Genomic DNA, 25,189 nt, shown 5'->3' on the forward strand with positions numbered 1-25,189 from the left:
ACCTGACTCTAATTGTAATTTGGTAGGCAACTCAATTATTTGTAAAGTAAATATTTTTTCGTATTCAGAGATCTGTTCTATGAAATTAATCGTATTTTTTATTTAAACTATGATATGTAACTTTGAAAATATTATATATTTTAACACTAGTTGAATGTTACAACGCACTATGTTGTAACATTCAACAAGTTGTAATATTAATGTGCAATTATAAAAATGGAATAATACCCTGTATAGTTTTATAACACTTTATTAAGCTTAACTTATATCAGGAATTTGACAAAGAGCAACTGAAATCGATTAAAAGAAACTTAATTTGTGTTGTCAACATTTAAATATTTATGTACAATTATCTGATCGAAAGGAGCAGAAGGACACGTATCCAGTGCAAATAATAATATTTAACCCTTTCAAATCAAAAGAAAATAGTAGTGCTTGACGTCATGCGAATGATGAATATTAAGCGATTGTGATTTGGTTATAAGTGGCGTTTTGTGTGGACACGTATTAATGTATTTAGTGAAATTACAAAAATGGAAACCGATTGGATGATAGAAGACTCGACGACACCTAAGGTATTATATGAAACTAGGAAATAGGGCACAGCAGTACTGTCATGCCAATCTATTCCGCCATCTTTGCCTCTCTAGCACCATAGGTTTCCTTAATTCATTGCTTTTCCCATGAAATCTTAATTAAACAATTATAACGTCGACATTATCGGACATGACAAATGAAAACGAACATATCTCTATTGAAAATAAGTTGTCGAAAAGTTAAAATGTCAATTTCAAGTTCTGCATTGCAGTTGTAAAATGTATTATTTTAACCCAATTTCGTCTTTGGAACATAATTTTCATCCTTAAACTCACATCATGAAGCCTAATTCGAGTTGATAATGTTATTAACGATTCTTGTTAACAATCGAATCAATTTTATGAGAATTTTACGTGATTCGTTTTTCCATCGAAACTGTTCGAATATTTTAAATTATTGTCTGAATTGTATTAAAAAACAATCTTCAAGAAACAAAACAACTATTCAAATATCCAGTCAAGCCACTATCTAACCATTTCCTGGCCCTAGATGTAGATTATCCTGAGCGTTTGTAAAACAATTGTTACTTTCTCAAAAATTTCACTACCAACAAATACTTATAATTACTATTATGACATTATGTATTTAATTATAATTTCAAGGTATATGTAATCGTTGAAAGTGATACATAATGAGTACTTGGACCAGTTGTAACATTTGATTTATAAAAAAAAATATGAATATTCATACATCTATATCATAACATTTATATTGTGATAAGTACTGTGTATTGGACACCCAGTGTATGGGAAGCATTACATACACAAAAATGCTTGGAAGATGTTTTTTTTTTTATTTTTTTTTTATATGACCTATATATTAGCTTTTGTGCGTGAAATTAAACCTATTTAAGTAGCAACGTTATAAAGTTCAAACCTATTGAACAACACATTAAACATAGTTGGTGTATTTTATTATTTTGGTACTTCAAAATGTTTTTTTTTTTTTTTAATGTGCCTTAAATAAATGGCAATTGCTAATCCAGTGGATTGTAAATGTTATTTTATTTTATTCAAAATGGAATTTGGCACTTCATGTTAACTATATATTTGGATTTAAAAAAGTATATAAGTATATGTATTGTATACTTCCAATTTAGTTCAGATTTTGAGTATGATTACCTAATGTAATTGTTTCTATATTTAGATTGTGGTTCTAAAAATAAAATCATACATGTAATGCATGCATTAAACAGAAAACATGCAAAAAAAATTAAAAAAACACACATCCTTGTATTTAAACGCACACAAAATAAAAGTTGTTTCACTAATCCAATTCAAGATGTGTTATTTATAATTTTAAATAAAGAATTTCTTTTCAAGTAACGAAATTTGTGTTCTAAGTAAAAGAATAAATTGTCCAATATGCTTTGATTTTTTAGAATTCGGTAACTACAGGTACAAGGGACATAACATCTTAGTTCCTAAGGTTTACAAGCAATGTAAGCAAGGAGGCTAATATTTCTTACAATGTTATTGTCTATGGGCGGTGCTGACGACTTTATCGGATGGATAATAAACGATTTTCAACTACCAATTTTAAATAAATATATTATGTTTCTGATTTTCTTATGCACATATTGTAGTAATATTTAAGTAAGACGACCATTAAGTCCAATTTTTTTATTATTGTATGTTTTGTTGGTTTTCCTAAATTAATAAGTAAAACTATGTATGTGAAATTTCAGGTGACGTCATTAACATCGTTGGACACAGGGGTTCGGCCCGCTCCAAGTGGAGCAGCGTACGTGGCTGAGCGGAACACATGTCTCAACTTATTCTCAAGATGGAACGAAACAGACCAGGTAAATGAAATTATGATATGACGCCCCCATGACCGGTATCATAGTAGTCATTTTCAAAGGTCATATAACCATGTGCTGGAGATATTAAAATGCGCAAGTTTACTTGGTGGTAAGGCTTTGTGCAAGCCCCACTGGGTAGGTACACACAGTCATCAGATATTCTACCAAACAACGGTACTCAGTATCATTGTGTTCTGGTTTGAAGGGTGATCGAGCAAGTGTAACTACCGGCACAAGGGACATAACATCTTATTTCTCAAAGTTGGTGCGCATTGGCGATGTAAGGAATGGTTAATATTTCTTACAGCGCCATTGTCTATGGGCGGCGGTGACCACTTACCATCAGGTTGACCATGCTCGACCAACCCACGAAAAAAAAAAACAATTCAAACAATTCGGCACGAAAATAGAGACTTCCGGGAGACGGGAGTTGTTAACTGAAAGTTCAAAGTGTGGACTGCTATAATATTAGTTCTCGGTAATACCAGCCAGGCATTTTTTTTAAGAAACTTTTTGTTATATTTCCTTCCTCCGCCTAACATGTCCATACTATGATAGAATGTGGTGAATGTAAAAAGTTAGAGGTTAAATTAATTTATGCAAAAGAACTAAAAGAAACGAGTCAACTTTATTATGACAATGCGTGTCAGCTACGCTCGACACTCGCCAAACGCCATACCACTATACTTGTGTGCTTCTTATTTAATGGCGAACTGTCGGCCACTATTTCTTTCGGCGCGTTCTCGGCTTTGATAGTGTACACATAAATGATCACAGCTTGGGTTATACTAAATAGATTTGCTATGTAGTGTAGGAGAATAGATAAGGACGATCGTCTCTGTATATGAAAAATGTCCAAAAAGATGCGTTAAATTTGAGTGACGTTATGCTCGGTCATATTTAAGTACTTAACATTAACTTAACATTTTTCTAATAACTTTTGAGCTATGTACTATGTAGGTTGTGGTAACAACTTTGTCTAGTCAAATGTAATAAATGTGATTGTAACTCTGTCTGTTTGCCTGGCTATCACGAATAAACCATTGATGAAATTTGGTATGAAAAGGCTTCTAAAGGAAGTACAAAGGCTTTTTATAACAGACACCTGATGACGAACTCCTATAACGCGATCTAAGCCGCCGGCGATAGCTAGTTATTTATAAATAAACGTTTTGTTAATAATAATGTCCACGATTCGTTTAAATTAGATCATGCGACCGCAAACGCGGTGAGAGATAGGAAATATTCTTACGCGGTTAAAATAATGTATTATTATGTTACTAGAAAGCCGTCCAATATCCAGCGTATATTAAAATGATACCACAGGATAATGTTGTGAGAATTGAACCAATTTTTTTATTTTTTATTTGATATAGTTAGGTAGTTACTTAGATAGGGTTGTACAAAGCCCTACCATACATGACTGTTATGACTGATCATACGAAATAATAAATTTGTATTGTGTTAATTTCAAATCGAATCATAAAATAATATGTAAATCAATTACGTATATTAAATATAATAATGGTTCTATGAATGGTCCTTGTGGAACTCCTGAAGTAAACCTACTGATTAGTATAAACATTTAATGCATGTTTTCGTCCGCTTGTTAGGCGTCGTTCATCATCAAAGCCCGTTTCAGCCATAGTCCTCTCCCATTGCACGCTCGATCTTTAGGGCTCCACCTACGCTCATCATCAGATGAAGGAAGCTTGACTTCATCATATTCCGTTCATTTGTTTAGACGTGAAAGCGTAACCAAAGATACCATAACGTTATGTTAAATAAATAATAGATTAATGCCGTTTTGATTTTGATGTAATTGCTATTTTTTTTTAGGTGGAATTTGTGGAACAGTTACTGGCGCGAATGTGCCATTACCAACATGGTCACATCAATGCATACCTCAAACCGATGCTGCAGAGGGATTTCATCAGCATGCTTCCAAGTGAGTATGTTTTTCAGGCCAATGGGCTGATGGTAAGTAACCACCGCCATAAGACGTTGACGCTGTAAGAAATATTAACCGGCCGAGTAAGAAGCTACATAATCCAGTGAGAGTTTCACCATGAGAGGATTATACTTGAAATGATACGCGAAGTTCCACCGAGTTTTACGCCCCGGAGTGTTTCCCTCGATGTGTAGATTGTCACGTTCATTGAATTTATTTGAAGAATAATATTGCTTAATTTGTGTGCAACGTTGAAATCGGTTGCGTTTCGAAATTCTTTGAGTTAATTGGAAGTGCTCTGATGATATTTTTCGTTTAAATGCAGATAGGACGCGTGACTGTAACTCGAAAGCTTGTAAATAGATGAGAGTCGGTGCTTACACTACTAAATACGAGACTATATTGAGGATAAAAAGCGTGGACTTAGTATTTATTGATTTCTGGGCAGGATGTATAAAAATTTGATTGTTCTTTATTGATATAATCTGTAATCAAAATGGTGGAAAATAGTAGTTACTGTTTTTCTTGCTGGTTCTTCTTGGTAGAAAAGCCAAAAAATTTTTTTTTTTTTTTGTAGCCGGAATCATCATTGTAACATTGTAACAACCATTGTAACCATTGTAAACCGTTATACCCGTGTATAACTGTGTAATATATATATATATTATATGTACAACATATAATATATATATATATTGTAACCTTGTGAAGCAGGGACGAATAGCTAGTTAGTTATAAGAGCGTTTTTTCCTGAGGTAAGGACAGCAAAAAAAATATATGTATGGAAATTCATGTGTGTTTGTTGTTGTCGTTGAATTAAGGTTATACAAGAAAGTAAAAGATTATATTAAGGTGCGTGGTAACGTGCTAGTAGTGGAAGAATTTGTAGAAATCACGGAAAGTATTTAAGCTTGTAGAGACAGCAAAAAAAGTTACCATTAAATTTGCGCTTGTTTTTAGTGTGATTTTGATTTTGTAAGATAAAAAAAAAAGTTAGTATGGGTCTAACTTGGATTGCAAGATATTTATTACGAGAGTTTGTACGGATTTGTCCTTTTTACGAGAAAACATATTAACTCTAGTGATGCTAATTGGCATGATTCATATGCAAATTCAATGAAATCCGTTTCCTTTTTTATTCTAACCGTATATGCAAACGAATTGGAAATTTCCCGAGAGGCCGTGTGCCGGCTAAAATCTATTACGAAGGAGACAAAGAATTTCATTTAATTAGAAACCATCAGATCAGCAAAATTTTTCTCCCGTGATGGTGGTTATACGTACTCGCCGTTAAGCATACCAGCTTGGAGAGAACTAATGTTTTTGTAAAAACTTTTTTTATAATAAATAAATAAATAAAAAAAAAAAACAAAAAAAAGGTTACAGTTATGCCTATGAATAACCTTTTATTTTGTTGTAGGGCCTTGTGCAAGCCCGTCTGGGCTGTATATTAAAAAGCAATAATGATTAGTTTGAAGGGTCAATGACTCAATGTAACTACAGACACAAGGGTTTTATCATTTCAGTTACCAAGGTTGGTGGTGCGTTGTAAGGGATCGTGTTAATATTTATTATTGCTCTTGTCTATGGGCGGTATTAACCATCTACCATCAGTAGGCCTCTTTTGCAGTCTGTCTCTTTATTTTGATTAAACAAAAAACTTTTTAGCGATTCATCACATACATGAACTGTATATTAAAATGTTACATTTTTGTCATCAGAAAAAGGATTAGATCACGTAGCGGAAAACATCTTATCCTACCTTGACGCTAGTTCCCTCTGCGCTGCGGAGCTGGTCTGTCGCGAGTGGCAGCGGGTTATATCTGAGGGTATGCTGTGGAAGAAACTCGTGGAAAGGAAGGTTCGAACTGACTCGCTATGGCGAGGACTCGCTGAGAGGAGAGGATGGTAAGTGGAGATTCCATATTGGTGATACCGACAGGTCGGACTAATAAAAAATATTGGTGTTTCTTTAAAGAAATTCGCATTAGTATCTCGGAGACTGGTAAATCCACTAACTTAAACGTGGATAGCTTGTTTCTGAACCTGACGTCCTGGCTTTGAACCCCAAATCTCTGTCGAGAAATTATCATTAGTATCTCATTAGTATGTCTGAAAGTTTCTCTAACTTATACTTCCGTGCCTCCAAAAGTACGTAAAGCCGTTGGATCTGCGTCAGAATTCTCTTAAAAGAGAGAGTTGGGTAGTCTCCTTGAAGAATGGTCGCTGTCGCCAAATTATTTCAGGAAGTTATCATAATAATTATTTAACTACAAAACTTGCAACTCAAAATTGAAACTTGGAACTTGGAAATTGAACTTGGAACTCAAAATCACTAGACAGACACTATTTTGGTATTAAATTTATTATTTATAACCATGACTTTTATCTGTATAATTGGTCTTATCATGTAAAATTGTCTATACCATACCATAACATCACCTTCCAGGATAATGTACCTTTTCAAACCGAAGCCTGGTTGCCAGCATCCGTCGCATTCGTTCTACCGTCAGCTCTACCCGAAGATCATTCAGGACATACAGTCGATAGAGGACAATTGGCGTATGGGAAGACACAACTTACAAGTAATATTAATACTGTTTATTATACACCAGCGTTTTGCTCAGAGCGTTGTTTTCTGGGGGATGTGGGCTTCTGTGTGTCCTGAGCATTGTAATCCACATTGCACACACACAAGGCAAGTGTGCCATCGTAGACTGCATCAGTCCACTATCAGGTATGATTGTGGTCAAGCAACTATAGACTTAAAGAGGGCTATGATGAATTTTGAGAAACGTTTACCTGCTTAATAATAATTATTTTTTTGTTTTAATTAGTAATGACTGTGGTCTAGAGAATAAAAAAAGTATTATCTATTTATATGTTTGTAATTAAACTTTGATGAAGTGGTCCGGGTCAGTCACAGACAGCTCCGATATCATATAAGAAATATTCTTAAAGTAGAGTTTGAGAGTGTGTAAGCCCAACTTGGTGGGTACCACCCACTCATCAGTTACTCTACCGACAGACAACAGTAGTTGGTATTTTCGTGTTCCGGTTTGATGAGTGATGAGTGAGTGTATCAGTAAAGCTGCATACACACGAGAGATAACATCTTAGTTCCCGTGGTTGGCGCATTGGTGACGTAAGGAGTGGTTAATGTTTCTTGCAGCGCCAATGTCTACGGCTGACCATTTAGCGCCAGGTGACCCATTAGTCTGTCCGCCTACCTATATCATAAAAAAAGTTTGATGCACACACTTACTTTATTCATTTGAAGCAGGATGGGTAGCTAATAGTCAATTAAAAGGGGTTTCTGTATAAAAAACCTTAAAAACACTGACCCATTCCATATACAATGAGTTTTATACGTATCAACGCTAATATAGATAATTTTGATGAATTTATTTGTATTAATGTTAGCGATGTATCTGTTTCAGAGGATAAATTGTCGATCAGAGAACTCGAAGGGTGTCTACTGTTTGCAATATGACGATAACAAGATAGTGTCCGGACTGAGAGACAATACGATTAAGATATGGGATAGAAAGACGCTGCAGTGCGTTAAGGTTAGTTTGTATATTCAATGTATAACTAGATGTGCCCGCGACTTCGTGCGCGTATGGATTTAACAAGAAAGTTATTGTTGTAGCCTTAGTGAGTCCTTATTACATCAGCTTTTTATGTGAAAGCTCCATCAAAATCGGTCCAGCCGTTCCAGAGATTGACCGGAACAAACAGACAGATGGTCAAAATTTTTAAATAATTCAATTAATAAAAGACACTCGAATCTTATTATATGTATAGATATACTGGCTGTGACAAACAACCGTCCCCTGTTTTAACCCTAAGAGTGGGTAGATTTCTACAGATTCAGTATTAGTACACCTCCACACCATCTATGCATACATTTTAAATTTCAAGTGTCTTACTTCAACGACATAGGACTTTCATACAATCGTCCAAACCCAGTTTTACCCCCTTAGGGGTGGAGTTTCGTAAAATCCGTTCTTAGCGGACGTTTACACCCAAATATACATACAAATTAGAAACCTACCTGCTAAATTTCCAGTTTGTGTTTAATCAGTGACTGGTATTTTGCTTTAATATATATAGATTTATCAATTCTGGATTACATTCCTATAATCGGTAATGTACTGGCAGTTAACCAACCAGTCTGTCGTCCCCAGGAGCTGCAGGGCCACACGGGCTCGGTGCTGTGCCTGCAGTACGACGAGCGCGCCATCATCTCGGGCTCCTCGGACAGCACGGTGCGCGTGTGGGACGTGACGACGGGCGCCATGCTCAACACGCTCATACACCACTGCGAGGCCGTGCTGCACCTCCGGTTCTGCAACGGCATGATGGTCACGTGCAGCAAGGTACGCTCCCCGCTGCCTCCCTCCTGGGGGGAGATCAGTGCTGTATGGTTGTGTAAGCATTGGTGCTGGTGCAACTGGTCGGGGGATACGGATGTTGCGGAATTTCGTTGAAATTATAGACATGCAGGTTTCCTCATATATTACATGTAGGTATTATAAACACAAACTAAGCACATGAAAATTTAGTGGCGCTTGCCTGGGTTGGAAGTCGCTATCACCGGTTAAAATGCACGTGTTCTAACCGCTGGACTATCTCGGCTCTCATAATCAGGCTGCTGTGTTTCGCAAGGGAAAATTATAACTACAGTAGAACCTCCAATCAAGTAAAATTGTGACCGAGACTAGTTCTAGAAAATTGGATTCTTTGGGACAAGATCAAACAAAAATAAGATTTTTCACATAAAAACAGTACCGTCTACTAAAATTTGACTTCTGAATATGTGTGTATTATATATTATTGTGATGTTGAGCTTGGAATGCGATCGTGTAGATGTGTGTGCGTGCAGGACCGGTCGATAGCGGTGTGGGACATGACGTCGACGACGGAGATCATGCTGCGGCGCGTGCTGGTGGGCCACCGCGCCGCCGTCAACGTCGTGGACTTCGACGAGAAGTACATCGTCAGCGCCAGCGGGGACCGCACCATCAAGGTCCGCTAGTATACTGTGCTCCTGGTGGTATCTCTCTTCACCGTCGAGTTGAGACGATGAGAGATTTACTCGGTGGTAGGGCTTCGGGCAAGACCGTTTGTATAGTCAGCACCCGCCCATCATATATTCTATAGCTAAACAGCATTAGTTAGCACTTTTGTTTTCCAGTTTGAAGGGTGAGTGAACGAGTGGAACTACAGGCACGAGGATCATAACATCTCAGTTCTCAGGGTTGGAGAAATAGTTAAAATTTCTTACGGTATCTAATGGCAATGCTCCACTGTGGTGACCACTTACCATTGGATGTCTCATTTCTTGTGGGGCATTTGGTTGGAACGAAGTTACTTGCGCTAATTATATTTATTAAGTTACAGATGTAATCAAATAAATTAACAATGTTTGAGAATACTTAAAATTTTATGATAAAGCGCCTCAATAAACTTTATAAAGTTACTATTTATTTAGCCTTCGGTGCTAAATTGTTATTATGAATACTTATAATGTAATATAATGTGAATTGAAACAATAATAAAATATATGTTTAAATAATATTATACAAAAACGTATACAATAGAAGGTAGGTAAGATCGCCTGGCTTTTCCTTGCGTGACGATTTCTGTCTGTTCAGTCTACTGTAAACCCTGTGGCGAAGCTATCGTAAAAGAACTTCACAAATTCGTCTTAATTTTCAGGTGTGGAACACGTCGTCGTGCGAGTTCGTCCGCACGCTCAACGGTCACAAGCGAGGGATCGCGTGCCTCCAGTACAGGGATAGACTGGTGGTGTCCGGCTCCTCGGACAACACTATCAGGCTCTGGGATATCGAGTGTGGCCAGTGTATTCGTGTGTTGGAGGGGCATGAGGAACTTGTTCGGTGTATACGGTGCGTTGTTATCTATCTATATTTTAATATATATGTATAGATAGACAAATATTCTTTTATTTTCAAGACAAAATACATGTTTGTGTATGGCATATCGCTATTTTCTCCTGTCTCTAACATTTTTGTGGGTTTAGTAGCTATTGCAGAGATTTAGTGTTAACAATAAAAAAAATATTGACATACACACAAATTCGTATTGTTTTCTTAAATTTTCAATAATGATGAATGAAATATATATATATGTGTATATATTTAAAAGTTGTTACTGCTTTGCCTAAATACAAAAAGTATACGGTAAGAGTAAGAATCAACGGAATTCAAATAATTCACATCCTATTAATACAGTAGAATCCGCTTATAATGACTCCGCCTTTATTGACCAACCGTTTATACTTACATCATGAAGTTTGGTTCTCATATAAAATTATTTATAAAAAAAGTCGGATATAATGACTTTACTTATAGTGACAGTTCACTTATTATGACCCATTTTTAATAAATTGTGTCCGGTTATAGTGACCGACATGATTCTTTACACTTTCGGTAATGTTCCCGATGACGTTCGGCACCTGGCTCATTGTTTTTAATCTGAGTAAGTAATTGTCACTCAAAGGTCGTCTGCAGATTTGTTCATGGCAATATTGAAAATGATAATTTGACCATGGCTATGTCTTCTATACACAATAGTATTAGAGACTGTTATTACAAAAAAAATCATTTTTTTGTAATAACAGTCTCTAATACTATTGTGTATATATAAAACAAAAGCAGACAAAAATTACAAATTACTTACATGTTTCGTATGTACTTATTACGTGCAAAATATGTATATATATACTATATATATATATACATATTGTTTTCACAAAACGCTTTGTATGACTTCCGGTTATTATGACGTGTTTGTCAATTCCCTTCATGTCATTATAAACGGAATCCACTGTATATATGGACGATTCTGCTTCTGTTGGTTAGTCTAATATCTCTTCCTATATATATATGGATGAGCATATAGTAGTCTTTGTGTAGCGTATATATAAAGTATATGATATTATGCATTGGTACTAACCGATTGGTCCTGCAGGTTCGACAACAAGCGCATCGTGAGCGGCGCGTACGACGGCAAGATCAAGGTGTGGGACCTGCGCGCCGCGCTCGACGTGCGCACGCCGCACCAGGACCTCTGCCTGCGCACGCTCGTGGTGAGCCGCCCCCCCCCCCCCCCCCCACACGCGCGACTTCGCATCACATTTATTTATGGAAAATAATTAACAACTATTTTTGTTATATTTGAAAACAGTACACGATACATCGAAATGTACAAACAAACACTTTTAAAGATTCATTTTACAGAATTGTATTAAATGTAATATTACCACTAGTTTGGTATATAGATTCTACCGGCAAGAAACGACAAGACAGTACACAGTAATTATTCTTTTCCAATAAATAGATTTATGCTACTAGTACAAATATAAATTTACATTTGTAATCAAAGCGGTTGGGTCTTATCGGTATCATTAGACGTGCATATTTTTAGTATAAAATTTGATTTCAGGAGCACACGGGTCGTGTATTCCGTCTTCAGTTCGACGAGTTTCAAATCGTATCCTCATCCCACGACGACACGATCCTCGTGTGGGACTTCCTCAACTACGGCGGGACTTCGCCGGCAGCGCCGCCCCCGCGACGCACCTCCGCGGAGCTCGACCGACCCTTCTATGACTAGGTACAAGTCAACACCTTATATCTAGTGGATAATATCTCCTCTGAGTATGTTTAGAAAAGTCAGCCACATGAGGTCAAAGGCCAAATAAACAACATTTGACATCGAATTGAAGCAATATCATTGGTCGAGAGCTTGAATAATCTATGATACTTATAAAAGTGTATTGAACGTTGACGGAACTTTAGATGTAAAATTAAAGTGGATATAAGTATTCAAGTCTAATAGTTTTGTATTATAAATAAAGATATATTAATCAAGAACTGTTTGTAGTGCCTAAATCTAAGGTTTGTTTATCTTTATCCCTACTATGATCTCTAGACAGGATGTATAAAAATTTAATTGTACTTTACCGATACACTCTGTAATTAAAATGAGTTTAGTCTACATTCCAAGCGCCATTAGTATCTTTATATATAAATATTGGACAAATATTGGACATATATATTGGACAAATTGGACAAATATGGATAACATCATATACATTACTCTGGTCCCAATGTAAGTAGCTGAAGCACTTGTGTTATGGAAAATCAGAAGTAACGACGGTACCACAAACACCCAGACCCAAGACAACATAGAAAACTAATGAACTTTTCCTATATTACTTGGCTGGGAACGAACCCGGAACCTCTGAGTGGCGTACCCATGAAAACCGGTGTACACACTACTGGACCACGAAGGTCGTCGTATTTAATTGATCATGAATTCAAAACTCAAAAGTGCTTTTATGACTAGTTGAATTAATTTATATTTGATTATATTTCAGGTAAACTTAACGGACCGCATTTGGACGTTATTGTTATAATAACGGGTGAACAAATAAAGCGGTTTCACATCGCCCCCCCCCTCCATTCAATAAAGTGAAGTGACATTGTACTCAAGCAAAGTGCTTCGGGAAAGTGAAGTGTTAAAGTGAAAATGATACATTTACCTGTGACTCGAGTGCTACTATTTTGTATTTTATTTCTAATATGGGTTATCGTAAAATGGATCTCAGAAAGCATCCTATGAATACAATTTGGCTGTAAGTTTTCATTAATAATAGTTACTTACATATAACGTCATTATTTCGCCTTAATAATTCAACCATATATATGTATAATGGATGTTCTGATTCAGTCGTATAAAATATATAACATGTAATTGAAAATGATAGATTAAACAGACCGTAACACCAATTTTATCGATAAGATTTGTCGTGGAATTGAGATGTGATGATATGCAGTAGCGTGTTTTATGTATTTAACGTTTGAACAGTTATCTGAATGAATTTTAGTCGCTAGAATTATTGAAATATGGCCTGAAAATTCTGTATATATTGTTTGATGACGAGAAATTTGCATCGTTGTAATTTGAGTGTTGATAACAATTGTGTGTACAGTGATTTAATTAAATCCTGGTCAAAATGATTTGACGGTATTAGTTTAATGTATAGTAAGAGGAATACAGCTCAAGTTGGTTTTATTTTCAATAAGTGTGACGTCTGAGTGTATGTTGAGTGTCACTTGTCATATTTCTTAGTCTATACGCTGATAAATAAAACTAACCGATGTTAATAGTCAATAGTATTTATGATCGAGCTGCAAATAAAAAATAATGTAGACCAGGAAAGAGGGTTATAAGGAACTCTAAGTGTATATAAAATTAAATACATGGCGTAGTTTGTTTGTTCATGTCTTAAGGTGCTCACATGCTAGAAAGCACGCTACTGCAGATGACAAAGCGTAAATCTACTATAAATGAATAAATATTTGTATGAGAAACAATGTTTGTGAATTTGTTCAGACGACCAGACTCTACTGTACTTATTTTAGCAGATATTATCATACAAAAATATAATGTAAATAGTGATTTTAATTAATATGGAAAATTAAGTGGTTTTTTTTTTTCGTTTTGTTCAATCGAGGTTCTTCCAAACCGGGAAGTCCTCGTACGCTTATTATGGACTGTATCATAATAGTGTAAAATCTAGATGAACCATAATTAATATTAAATACTATATTTAGTGCACCAAAAATGATTCTCAAGCCTTAATCGTCAAATATCAATAAATGAATGATGATAAATTTAAACACCGTTACTGTATTGACGAAACGATTTGTTTTGCTTACTGATAGTTGGATTGTCTAATTGAAGTTTACGATTTTTTTAATTATAAAACTAGTAATTGTCATGTTTATATGTTTATTGTTGTATCTGTTCTTCGTAAACTTCTCTCAGCGAACCAATTGTAGCACAATTCAACTATCGGTTAGAAAAAATAATTTCTCTTGAAAATAGTAACCGGATGTGAAACTATTGCAAAGTATATTATCCATTTCATACGTTACATTCTGTTTTTAAATATAATTCAACTTTGTATTGCAAAAAAACAACCTTTAGGTTAAATGTAGGCATCATCGGTCCAAAGATACTGGTTAAATACTGTCAAGTTACACTTTTAATACTTAAATTGCTATTTTAAACAGTTACAGGAATGTAATATATGAAATGGATTATATGCGAATGAGTATTTTGAACATTGAATGAACGACAAAATGAATGATATACACAAGTGAATGGTATGACTTAAAGATACACATGAGCCATACATACCACTCATCCAATAGAATGTTCCTGTTTAATTTCTATTTTATGTACGTCCGTCTGTTCTGATGGATGAGTGACGTTAACTTTTGACTGAGAACTATGTGTTTATAAATAATATATAGTATGTTTTGAAAACAATGGATGTATCGCGTAATTGTTATAAAGCCACAAACTTGTCTGCCTCACAGGAGCAGAAATAACGACTCCATTTTGATATGTTACTGGGTTTATTTATTGTCATGTTTGAGTTGTAAATATAATTAAAAAGATTAGGAATTTGTTGTTTTTTTAAAGCTTTTTTTTTCTATCTCTACAATGGTTAAGGAAAGGGACTGTGCGGTGAACAGATAATATTTTTGTCAAGTAGTTGCAAATGTTATGGACGTTATTTATTTTATGGCAACACTGAATTCTATAACGGTGACTCTTTCGGATGAGTTTGTTGGCTTTAAAATTAAATTATTTATCAGTTTAAAATTGTATCAAGCGTTAACCGAGATTTGAGTTGTGAATAAATCTCCAACGGCTTTGAATAGACTTATAAATGGTTAAAAGAAATGACTATTCTGAGTGGATATTTGTTGAGATGTTTCAGGATTTAAACTACTTTGATTTCGAAATATATATATTATTAGTGTTCGCCTTGTGGTCGATTTTCACGATAACATTTGTATAAACTTGCATATTTTGAACACTTAAGTCTACTGAACAAAACAATAGTCCCAAATCAGGAGAATAAAGTACTGAAATGTTTTGTAGTAGCCTATTTATGCATAGATAATCTTTACAATAAATTACTCCAAGTCGAAGTAAACGGCTATGACTATATGGGAAGGGAGTTTGATATGAAGTGTTATATCTGGTAACGAGTGCACATAAAAACGTTTCATAATGTTGAACGTTTAATTTCGTTTTTACGTATTGATTTTCCTAACGGTTATATTCTGGTCAGTATTTCTATATAACATTTTATGTTCATTTTTCTGCTGACTATACATTCTTGAAGACTACGTCCTTCTCTTACTAACCGTACATTATTTGAAAATGTACAAGAAATTAAGTTTCCTCGCAAGTACTCGGTAATTTTATATATAGATATTTCTGATTTTTTTTTTTAAAGGTGTTCCTACAATTTTGTTACTTGTTGCTCTAGCTCGAATCTCATGTAAAATTTAATAGCTTTCCGGTTCTTCCCTAAAGTGATTCTCAGTAGCAGACCGGAGTTAGGAAGGGGTTCTTCAAATCACAATTGCCTCAAGGGTTAGAGATATCAATATAAACATCGAAGGCTTAAAACATACCAGAGCTTTAAGAACGAACTGTCAGACAGTGCTGAGCGAAATTGACTTTAATAGTTATTATATTTAAAGTATACGTTACAATATACATATAGCGAAAGACTTACGTCTTTTCAAAGTGAGTTGCGAAGTTCTTTAACTATAGTCCTGCTACGTTACGAGATGTTTCAACAATAAATAAATATTTTTGTTTTATAACGATTCGCTACATTTTATTATTAATTATTTTTTTTATGAAAGTTATTAATGTTGCCAGTGAAAAAAAAAAATTCTACGTGATTAACTGTGGATATAATTTCATTTTATCGAAAAAAAAAACTTTAAAGGCTAGGCTAAATTATTTTCATATGCTGTCCTGGTTTATAAAAGTATAAGATACATACGTAATTAAAATTACTCCATAATTGTCTCAAATCTAGGTGTTCATACATTATCTGTTTCAAATGCTGTTAGGACCTTTTGGAATTCCGTTTAGTGATACCACGTGGAGGGACAAAACCATTTTAACATTTTCTTTTTAAATACATTATATAATACTAACAGTCCATTAAGTACATGCCTCCTCTTTTTTTAAAAGAAGAAATTCCCATTCCTGCCAAGCAGTACTTAGTATTCTTGTGTTCCGCTTTGAAGGGTGAGTGAGCCAGTGTAACTTCAGGCACGGCTGTAACAGCTCTGTTCCCAAGTTTTTAGGCGCAATGGTTATGTTGGAAACTGTTAAAAATTGCCAATTTATATGGGTAGTATTACCACTTTATCTGATGGCCCATTTAATAGACCGCCTATCGACGCCCTAAAAACTATTTTAATACCAATAACATTAAAACCAACTTGAGGCATAAACAAAACCGAGACTAAACCCTGATTACGTAAAACTGTCGTCTGGTGCGAAAATCAAAATAATAAAATACTTTATTCAAGTAGGCTATTACGAGCACTTTTGAATCATCATTTAACAAACTGTACTAAGAAGCTACCGGTTCGTAATGCAGATTCTACCAAGAAGAACCGCCAAGAAACTTACTAGTTACTCTTTTTCAAATTACATTTTTGGGCCACGTTAACCCACTTCAATTATATAAATAATAATTCAATTATTTGTACTAGCAAGACTTACTTATACAAACATTATTAACTAAAAAGGCATATTTATATGAAACAACTGATATTTATATCAGTGAGGCTTTTACGGTTAGGTTAGGTTAATCAAAAAATTAGAAATCAGTATTATGGACTTAGGCAGTAGCATTATACTCTATAATACTGATTTATCGACGGCAACATTTTTCAATCAGCAACAAATATTTAATAGGCAACACTTCCTAAGTTCTAATTGTAATAGTCCCACTGTTCATTATTTCTATTCAGGGCGCCAAATTTGTTAACTGAACGTCTCCATCGCAATCGAATCGAAACGAAATCGTCGTCGTTCAGCCGTTTTCCCACACACTCTATTCAAACTATAAAAGGAGAAAAGTCAAATAAACAACATTTGACAGCAAATTGACGCGATATCATTGGTCGAGAGCTTGATTAATCTATGATATTTATTTATTTATTTATTTAATCGATACACCACAGTATTTGAAATATAGCACTTAAAACAAGAATACGATAAAATGACAGATACAATTTCAAACACTTAATAGGTATATACAGCATTAATAGTTACGTTAGCCTCCAATAACAATTTTTTTTAACAATACTTTATTTAATAAATACTACAGACTGCAATATAACACGCTTATTAATCACTTAACATTTAAACAATTAGCAAAATAAACTATGGATTCGCGAAAAAATGGCGTTTTGAACGTCGACGAAATTGTTATCGGATATTTGGAAGTAAAATTCAAGTGGACATAAGTAATTTAGTGGAATGGTGTTGTATTATAAATAATCACATATTGATTATAAACCCTGAGTAGCGCACAATGAACTATAGTAACCGTCATGAATGAAATTTTGTAAACAAGTGTTCAGGAGTTCACATTTGGACCAACAAAAAAAATGAATTTGTTTAAGATTTAATAAATTATTAAGTAACAAATATTAATTAACATATATTATTTAAGAATAATTATTCGTCAGATTCATAAGTAAAATTAACAAACGATCCGCGATGTATGCAAAGCAATGAAACAAACTCGTACGAATTCGAAACTGGAATGACGCGTTTATTTCAAAATGGCGTCCCGATAGTTTACAATCCCTGCGACGGACGCGTTCCGGTACCAAAAAACACAAACGATAGCGCTTTGCGTCGTTAAAATATGATCCGACTAAATTAAATAGGTTGTTACTTTCATATAACCCGTCTATATTTCATGTCGATTGAATATGGTCAATTTATTATTATCTCGCAGTATAAAATGTTTACTTAGTAAAAGATGTTTGTTTACATAATTTATAGCTTCTCGTGACGGGTACTATATAATAAAATCGCATGAAATACGTAAATCTAAGGTCTGTTTATCTTTTTTCCTGCTTCTATTGGAATAGGCTAAGCTACGATCCAGTTGCGGTTCGGTTGAAGTATGATCTGAATATAATTGAGATCGTATCGAAAACGATACAAATAAGTTAAATTGGCCCTCATATACGATTAAAATGATTTTTATTTTTGTAAGGAAACATTCATAATGGTTATTCATATTGGCCCTTTTAGTACCACACAAATTATTATTGTATATATCAATGGCGTTGCTAACGGTACTTGTCGTATGTTGACGTCATGGCGCTCAATTCCAAAAGGTTCCTTATAGCATATGAAACAGATTATATATACATCATACATATTATTACGTCCAATATTATTCACAAGGAATAGTCAAAACTTTGTTATCGTTAACGAAGTCAAGAGCACAAATTAATTATTTAAATGAAACAAATGACGGTGAATGTGTTGGTATCGAGAATGGTCGTTTTCCCTATTTAATCTTATTGAAGTGTGAACGCAGGGCCGGACCGTAAGTTTAGGGGGCCCTGCGCTAACACTACTTAGCGGAACACCTATGACATATCTGAACGTAGACTTGAATTAAATCAATTGAATGGGTTTGATTAATTGCAGGACTCGCGGCGCTGCAAACCTTACGATCTGTTTAATTTAATAAAGTTATGGATTCTTTCGCATTATCGTCTATTTTTGACTTAGCTGGGGCCCATGGGGCCCTGGGCTGAAGCCCAAAAAGCCATATGGTAGATCCGGCCCTGTGTGAACGAGTGTTAGTCTACTGAAGGTTTTTAGTTGTATAAATTAAAATACATGACAAAATTATATATTTCGATTAAATTATATAGTAGACATCTTTTAAAGTTGTCGATTTTGATAGCGTTAAATACGTCTGCTCGTGTAAACCAGTTTGCTCGGTTAAGCGCATGCGAATGGAGAGTCTATTTTTACGAATTCGTACGTTATGGTGTAATTCTAGCGTTGAAAAATATTAGTACTGTACGATCTTATTGGTACTTAAGAGACGGTATTCTTTGTTTCTACGCTTAATTGCGCAAACCGGATTACACACATAAGCTGTAACGTGTACGAGGGCCATAATAAATGCTTTTTTTTTCTCTGGAAGAAAAATTTAAACGAGTGACAAAAACTATTACATTTGGATAATAATTGTAACTCTAATTGAGTGAGTTGATTGTAAAGTCGTTAACGAGATAAAAAAGATCAAATATACTTAAACTCAAGAAGTAAAGTTACCAGAAACTAAAACTTTACTTTACTAAGAAATTTACCGCCAAAATTCTATTCGAAATTTGAAATGCGCGCCAAATCAATGAGCATTCTGCCTTAGACTGAATTTTTGGAGTGGAATTTATTATAATTTGTTATTGAAATTTTGTCTTTGTTGGATTAGTTAATTTGTCAAAATACTGAACGCCCATTGGTCACATATTGCGCTGTTGCTACTGCTTTTGACCAATCACCTTTCGAATCGAGATCAAATGAATGAATCTGATTTGATTACAGTTTCAGAAACTAGACGTTGATGTTTGAGTTCGTGGTTTAGAATTTTCACTTAAACATAAACCGAAGGCTTGGAATTACGTAAATAATGAATTTTATGAATCAATGACTGACAACTATAAATTTTTTTTAAATAATAATTATAGATGTAAGTGATAAAAAATAATTGGCTTATATTGAGGGTTTAATGAATAATGCCTAGAACTTGTCGTTTGTCAGGTTATGCTTAAAAAATGTATATATGTATTAGAAATCAGTTAGTTCGTTGTTTCGATCATCGTTGGGTGTTTGACTGTGTGAGTGCAAAACAGTGTTATTTTTAATTCGAAATCATTAATTTTGGATTGATGCTCGTATTTCAAAGAAACTGACAATTTGTGTTGATTTAAATGACAGACGGAGTAAAGACAAGTCTGACCTTGAATTGTAGTGATATAATTAGTCGAGATCTTATAGTCTGTGGTATTACGGATACGTGAAAAATGGCCGTTTTCAATCTCTGTGAGGTTACGAACTTTGGGAGTAAAATTAAAAATGATGTAGAATACTGTTGTATTATAAAATAATTTATTAGTTATCATTTGTTTGTCTGTACTCCGTCTGACATTGGGTTATTGTATAATTAAAAAAAAAAAAAACAACCAATATTGTAACAATTTCATTGACGAATTAATTTAATTAAAGAATTGTAAGTTGGAAACATAAAGTGACAGATCTTACTTTTCTGGACAATGTGTCAGCCATTAATGCCATTTTTTGTTTCAATATTTGTACGTTGACATGCAGCGCTCCTTGCGGCTAATAAACGAACTAGTTCTTCATACAAATTTTCAACTGTCCGTGTAATATTTTGAAGATTAAAATAATATATTTTTATATAAAGACTTCTTTCTTAATATTTTTAGTAAAGTTTTGTTAACCAAATGTCGCTCAGCTCAGTCGAATGCCCATGATTATGTGTAAATTATATCGTCGATGGAAAATCGTTTTTATTGTACATGACATAAAATAGAATTTCGATTGTCATAATAAAGGTTTTCGATTTTGCTTAAATATAAAAAAAAAGTATATAACGTCGTTATTGTACATATGAACTGATATCATACGGTCGAGGGGTATATATATTATGTAACGAGAATTGTAAATTAGTATTATATATTGTAGAGTAAAAGATTTTTGTTTTTTTTTTTTTTTAATCCGGGTACAACGAAAATTTAAAAAAAAATGAACATACCACCCCTCGACTGTAAAAGTGTAATATAATAATATAGGCGATTTAGAAAAAAGTTTAGATTTTTTTTAATAAAGCTAGACTAAATGTATAAATCTAAGGGTCTGATCAGAATTTATAATAAATTTCTGATTAAAAAACTACTTATAATTTATCTAAAAAAAAACCCTCAGATAGGTCTTTAAAAATGCCTCAGAAAATGTTTGCGACCTACAAGTGTGGTCAGGCCCTTAAATGAAAATGTCTGTTTGTTCATATTGAATGTTACCCGTTTAAATGAAACTGTTTTAATGGATAATTTTTTTTTCTTATTTAATTTAATCAGTTACCATTACAAAAAACAAAAAATGTTCGAAATGTAAACACCATCAAAAAATAATAAAAATGATTGTATATTTTTTTAATTTCCGTTTTCTATTTTATTTGAAAAACTGTATATTATGTAGTGTATATGTTTTGTATTTAAATATCTTGTATGTTCAGCGGCATATACACACATACAAGAAATAATATGATGTTCCTATTTATAGCACACTATTGTAGAATAGTTAATCTTATCGGAAGAATCGAGATAAGTTGTTAAATCATACCGTCTTTGCCATAAGGGCACAGCACACCGCCCAGATCCCCCCCCCCCCGAATAAAAATGGTAGTGCAGCAGTAAAATATATTACAATTTTAAAATGGTTACAAAATATTCTACATTCAAATAGGCTCATAGAAGTATGAATCGTCTGGTTATATTGGATTAAATATAAAACTACCACCGTTCGGAAAGTAGATTCTACCGAGACGATCGGCATGAAAATCTGTAGTTATATTTTACTATCAAAGAAGAACCGGCAAGAAGTTCTAAAGATACTATTTTCCACCAGTTTAATTAGCTTATGTAATAATTTCTCATAACAATAGTTTCGCCCGATTGTGGGGGGAGCGACAAGTCAGGTACTTACCATAAGTTGACCGATTTGCCTGTACAGCTTCCTGTTATAAATAAAAAAAAAAGAACTCAATATACTAACACTGATATGAATCATTCATATTGATAATTAAATATTCAAAATAATTTAACGACAACAGCAATAATTACTGTGATGTAACAAAAGTAAATTTAGTATTAAATTTGAGAATTAGTCTTAATAGTTAAACTATATTTCAGATAACGTGATTGAATAGTATAGTTCGATATTGTTCAAACTTTCATTCGAGTCATTCTTTTCATTCATTCTCTATACAACTACCAGGGCTGCAAGTAATATAAGGCGGTGTCATTACAACTTTAGAAAATGCTATATAAAATTTACAATGATTAACTTTCTCGATAACTATAAAGGGAGTCTCTTTTGGCTGTTAAAAAATTTAATTCGAGTCGTTTATAAAACTTGCTTTTAGACTCGACCATTCCTTTTTTATTTTATTGTCTCTGTTATGTTATTTAATTCATAGTATAAAGCGAAAGAAACTTCGTTCTCATTAAAATGTTTAAGTGTGTTGCAGTTTTGTGGAACATTTGACATTATAGTTTTGCTTGCAGAACAAGATCTGAATTTTTTTCTGGAGTTATACCATGTGTTTATTTATATTGAAGGTATTCTTCCAACAAAGCCTCGTCATAACATTGTGTACAATTTATTTCTCTCCGATAAGAGGTCAGTTGTCGTGGAATTTATTAATTTAACGCCTTAACGGACAAGAAATTCACAGGTGTTTTTTGTCTCTTCGAAGTTCCCATTTTGGCAAATCGACTAAAAATGGTTTACTTAACATTGTATAAAATTCACAGTAATTTTTACTCAACAGATAATTCAAGAGAAAAATTGGTGAGTAAAATTTTTGGCGGTTCTTTTTTCCAAAATGGTGGATTCGAGACATAAGAGAAATTGTTGCCAGTTGTAAAATTTCTTCCCTGATTTAAAGGAAAATTGTCGTCACTTAATGTTGGTATCTATCAAAACAGTCAGTTGTATGTGATAGAAAATACTTAAATTATTTATTTAAACCATTAAAACCATAAGAGCAGTTTCATTGAAATGTAAAAATATCGCTGTACCAAGTGTAAATGTATAGAATTGATTAATATGATGGTAGTCTTGTAACTGTGTCAGAGTTTCAAACTAGCCAATCAGAGTACAAAACGATGCTTTAGATGTAAAAGGTCGTATGTAAAAAAAACGATTAAAATAGAAGCCTCTGTCTATTATGGTAGTCTTTCTGTTTATTGAATTTGTTTACACAAGTTATCATGTCACTGGTGATAATGTATTTTAAAAACAGTTTTTAAGTTGTCTTTTTGCTTGTCAATGCGATTATATGCGACCTTCTGCTCTTGCAGTAGCGAATTGTTCTTATTTACTCTAAATGTTGCCTACATATTTAAATTAGCTGTTACACAGTTTGCCTACCATCATATTGGTTACGATTATTGTAAGTAATTTATAAGATACGATTAAGAGGTTGGACACACTTGCGCGATGAGTCTTTACTAATCTGTTAAGCTACACACCTTATACCAAGTAAAACAGCTGTAAGAATAACATAGACTTGGAATTAATAACTTTTATGTATTTTTTTATTGTTTCCAAATACATTATTATCAATTATATTATAATTTTAATTTATTACACCAATGTGTTACAGATTATTCGCGAAGTTACTAGCTTGTCCACGTAGATGTGTCCGATCCTTAAAGCCGGGTGGTTGAGATAACTCGATGAATATAACTAATTGTATTATATATTATTTTGTAAGTAAATGAATAAATTACGATTGATTTTGCTTAAATTGACTTTTTATTAATAAAAATATTACATTTATTTTAGTTTTTTATGTTAGGATTGAAGTTAATTTAAAATCATTTTTTGCTGTTTGCTATTGCAGAAACTGGCGCCAAGGGTTAAACCGACAATTTAAAAAACCCAGAAAAGTGCAAGTAGGACTCGCACACGAAGGGTTCCGTACCATTATCTATAAAAATGGCAAAAATATAATGTCTGTTGTATGTGAGCCCCCTTCATTATTTATTTTATTCTGTTTTTTTTCGATATAGCGGCAACAGAAATACATCCGTGAAGATTTCAAGTGTACAAAATCAAAGTCAGAAGTTTCAAAATCCCAATAATTTTACATCGGTCCGTCCTGGGGTTCTAACGCATCACCTCGGGATCTGCCTCCTTATAGACACTTTTTTTTTTGTTTAACGAGGAGAAAATGCATTTACGCATGCCGCCCGGTCGGGGGACCGGGACGGATATGTGGGACTCAACCGGGAACTAATGCCCCGTGCCAGGGCACGCTAGTGCTAATGCCCTGTCCTACCCACTAAAACCAACCTCGGGTTTCCACCATGCCGCCGAGTGGTGAGGCCACGGGATCGCCAAGGGCATGCAACCGCGACCCCACCAACGGCAGCCGCCGTAAGGCGGCTGAATATACATGGAAAGCGCGCCTAGTGCGCGCCTTCCCCCTCATCCTCCACGCGGGAATGTGGCGAACTCCCCCGAGTCCGCCACTGGAGGCTGGGCATCAACGAAGCTGACGCCCTGCGGTGGATAAGATGGTAGGCTCCGCCGCTGACCGCCGGTGTAAAACACCTGGGAGGCTCGAGTAGCGAGTCCTCCCACTCCCTCCTAGCCAACGAGGCCACTCACATGGTCCGCCCTGACGCCGATCAGCAACGTACCAGGAGCAGCCCCGCGGCATCCCTCCCGCCCGTCTTAGCTGTGGCCGACGAGGAAGCTCAAGCCGGCCCCGTTGCCCAGGGTACACCACGAGGAGGTGACTGACATGTACCCCCTCCTTATAGACACTAGACCAACGAGGCTATAAATTTTAGAATACTGTATCATGAGAAAAACATATTGATCCCAGGAATAAGTAAAAATGTACTATGGCGAGGGTCGCGCGTTGTTCATATCGTCCTAGAAATTGTAACGTGCGTACAATATAAACACGGACATTATTATTAAGTTATAGGTCCATAATACTGATTTATCGACTACATTTCTCGAGCCTGCAAATATTTTACATAGAAGAACCGTAATAATCTGGAATTCGTTTTTTTTTTTTAATATTATATTTTACACTTATAGTTTTGTAA

At 34.5% G+C, this 25,189-nt stretch overlaps 1 protein-coding gene across 1 annotated transcript; it reads left to right on the forward strand.

Annotated features, from left to right (window-relative positions):
* Nucleotides 1–438: 438 nt before the first annotated feature.
* On the forward strand, nt 439–16,131 carry LOC125074604 (F-box/WD repeat-containing protein 11). Its single transcript, XM_047685960.1, has 12 exons — nt 439–575; nt 2,285–2,401; nt 4,241–4,349; nt 6,074–6,260; nt 6,802–6,937; nt 7,793–7,921; nt 8,543–8,734; nt 9,241–9,384; nt 10,077–10,267; nt 11,352–11,469; nt 11,826–11,996; nt 12,763–16,131. Exons 1-11 carry the CDS (start codon nt 534–536, stop codon nt 11,994–11,996), a joined length of 1,536 nt encoding a protein of 511 aa, XP_047541916.1. The 5' UTR covers nt 439–533; the 3' UTR covers nt 12,763–16,131.
* The last annotated feature ends 9,058 nt before the right edge of the window (nt 16,132–25,189 follow it).

Source organism: Vanessa atalanta, chromosome 28 (genome assembly GCF_905147765.1).
Source record: "Vanessa atalanta chromosome 28, ilVanAtal1.2, whole genome shotgun sequence".
NCBI classification, from domain to species: Eukaryota; Metazoa; Arthropoda; class Insecta; order Lepidoptera; family Nymphalidae; genus Vanessa; species Vanessa atalanta.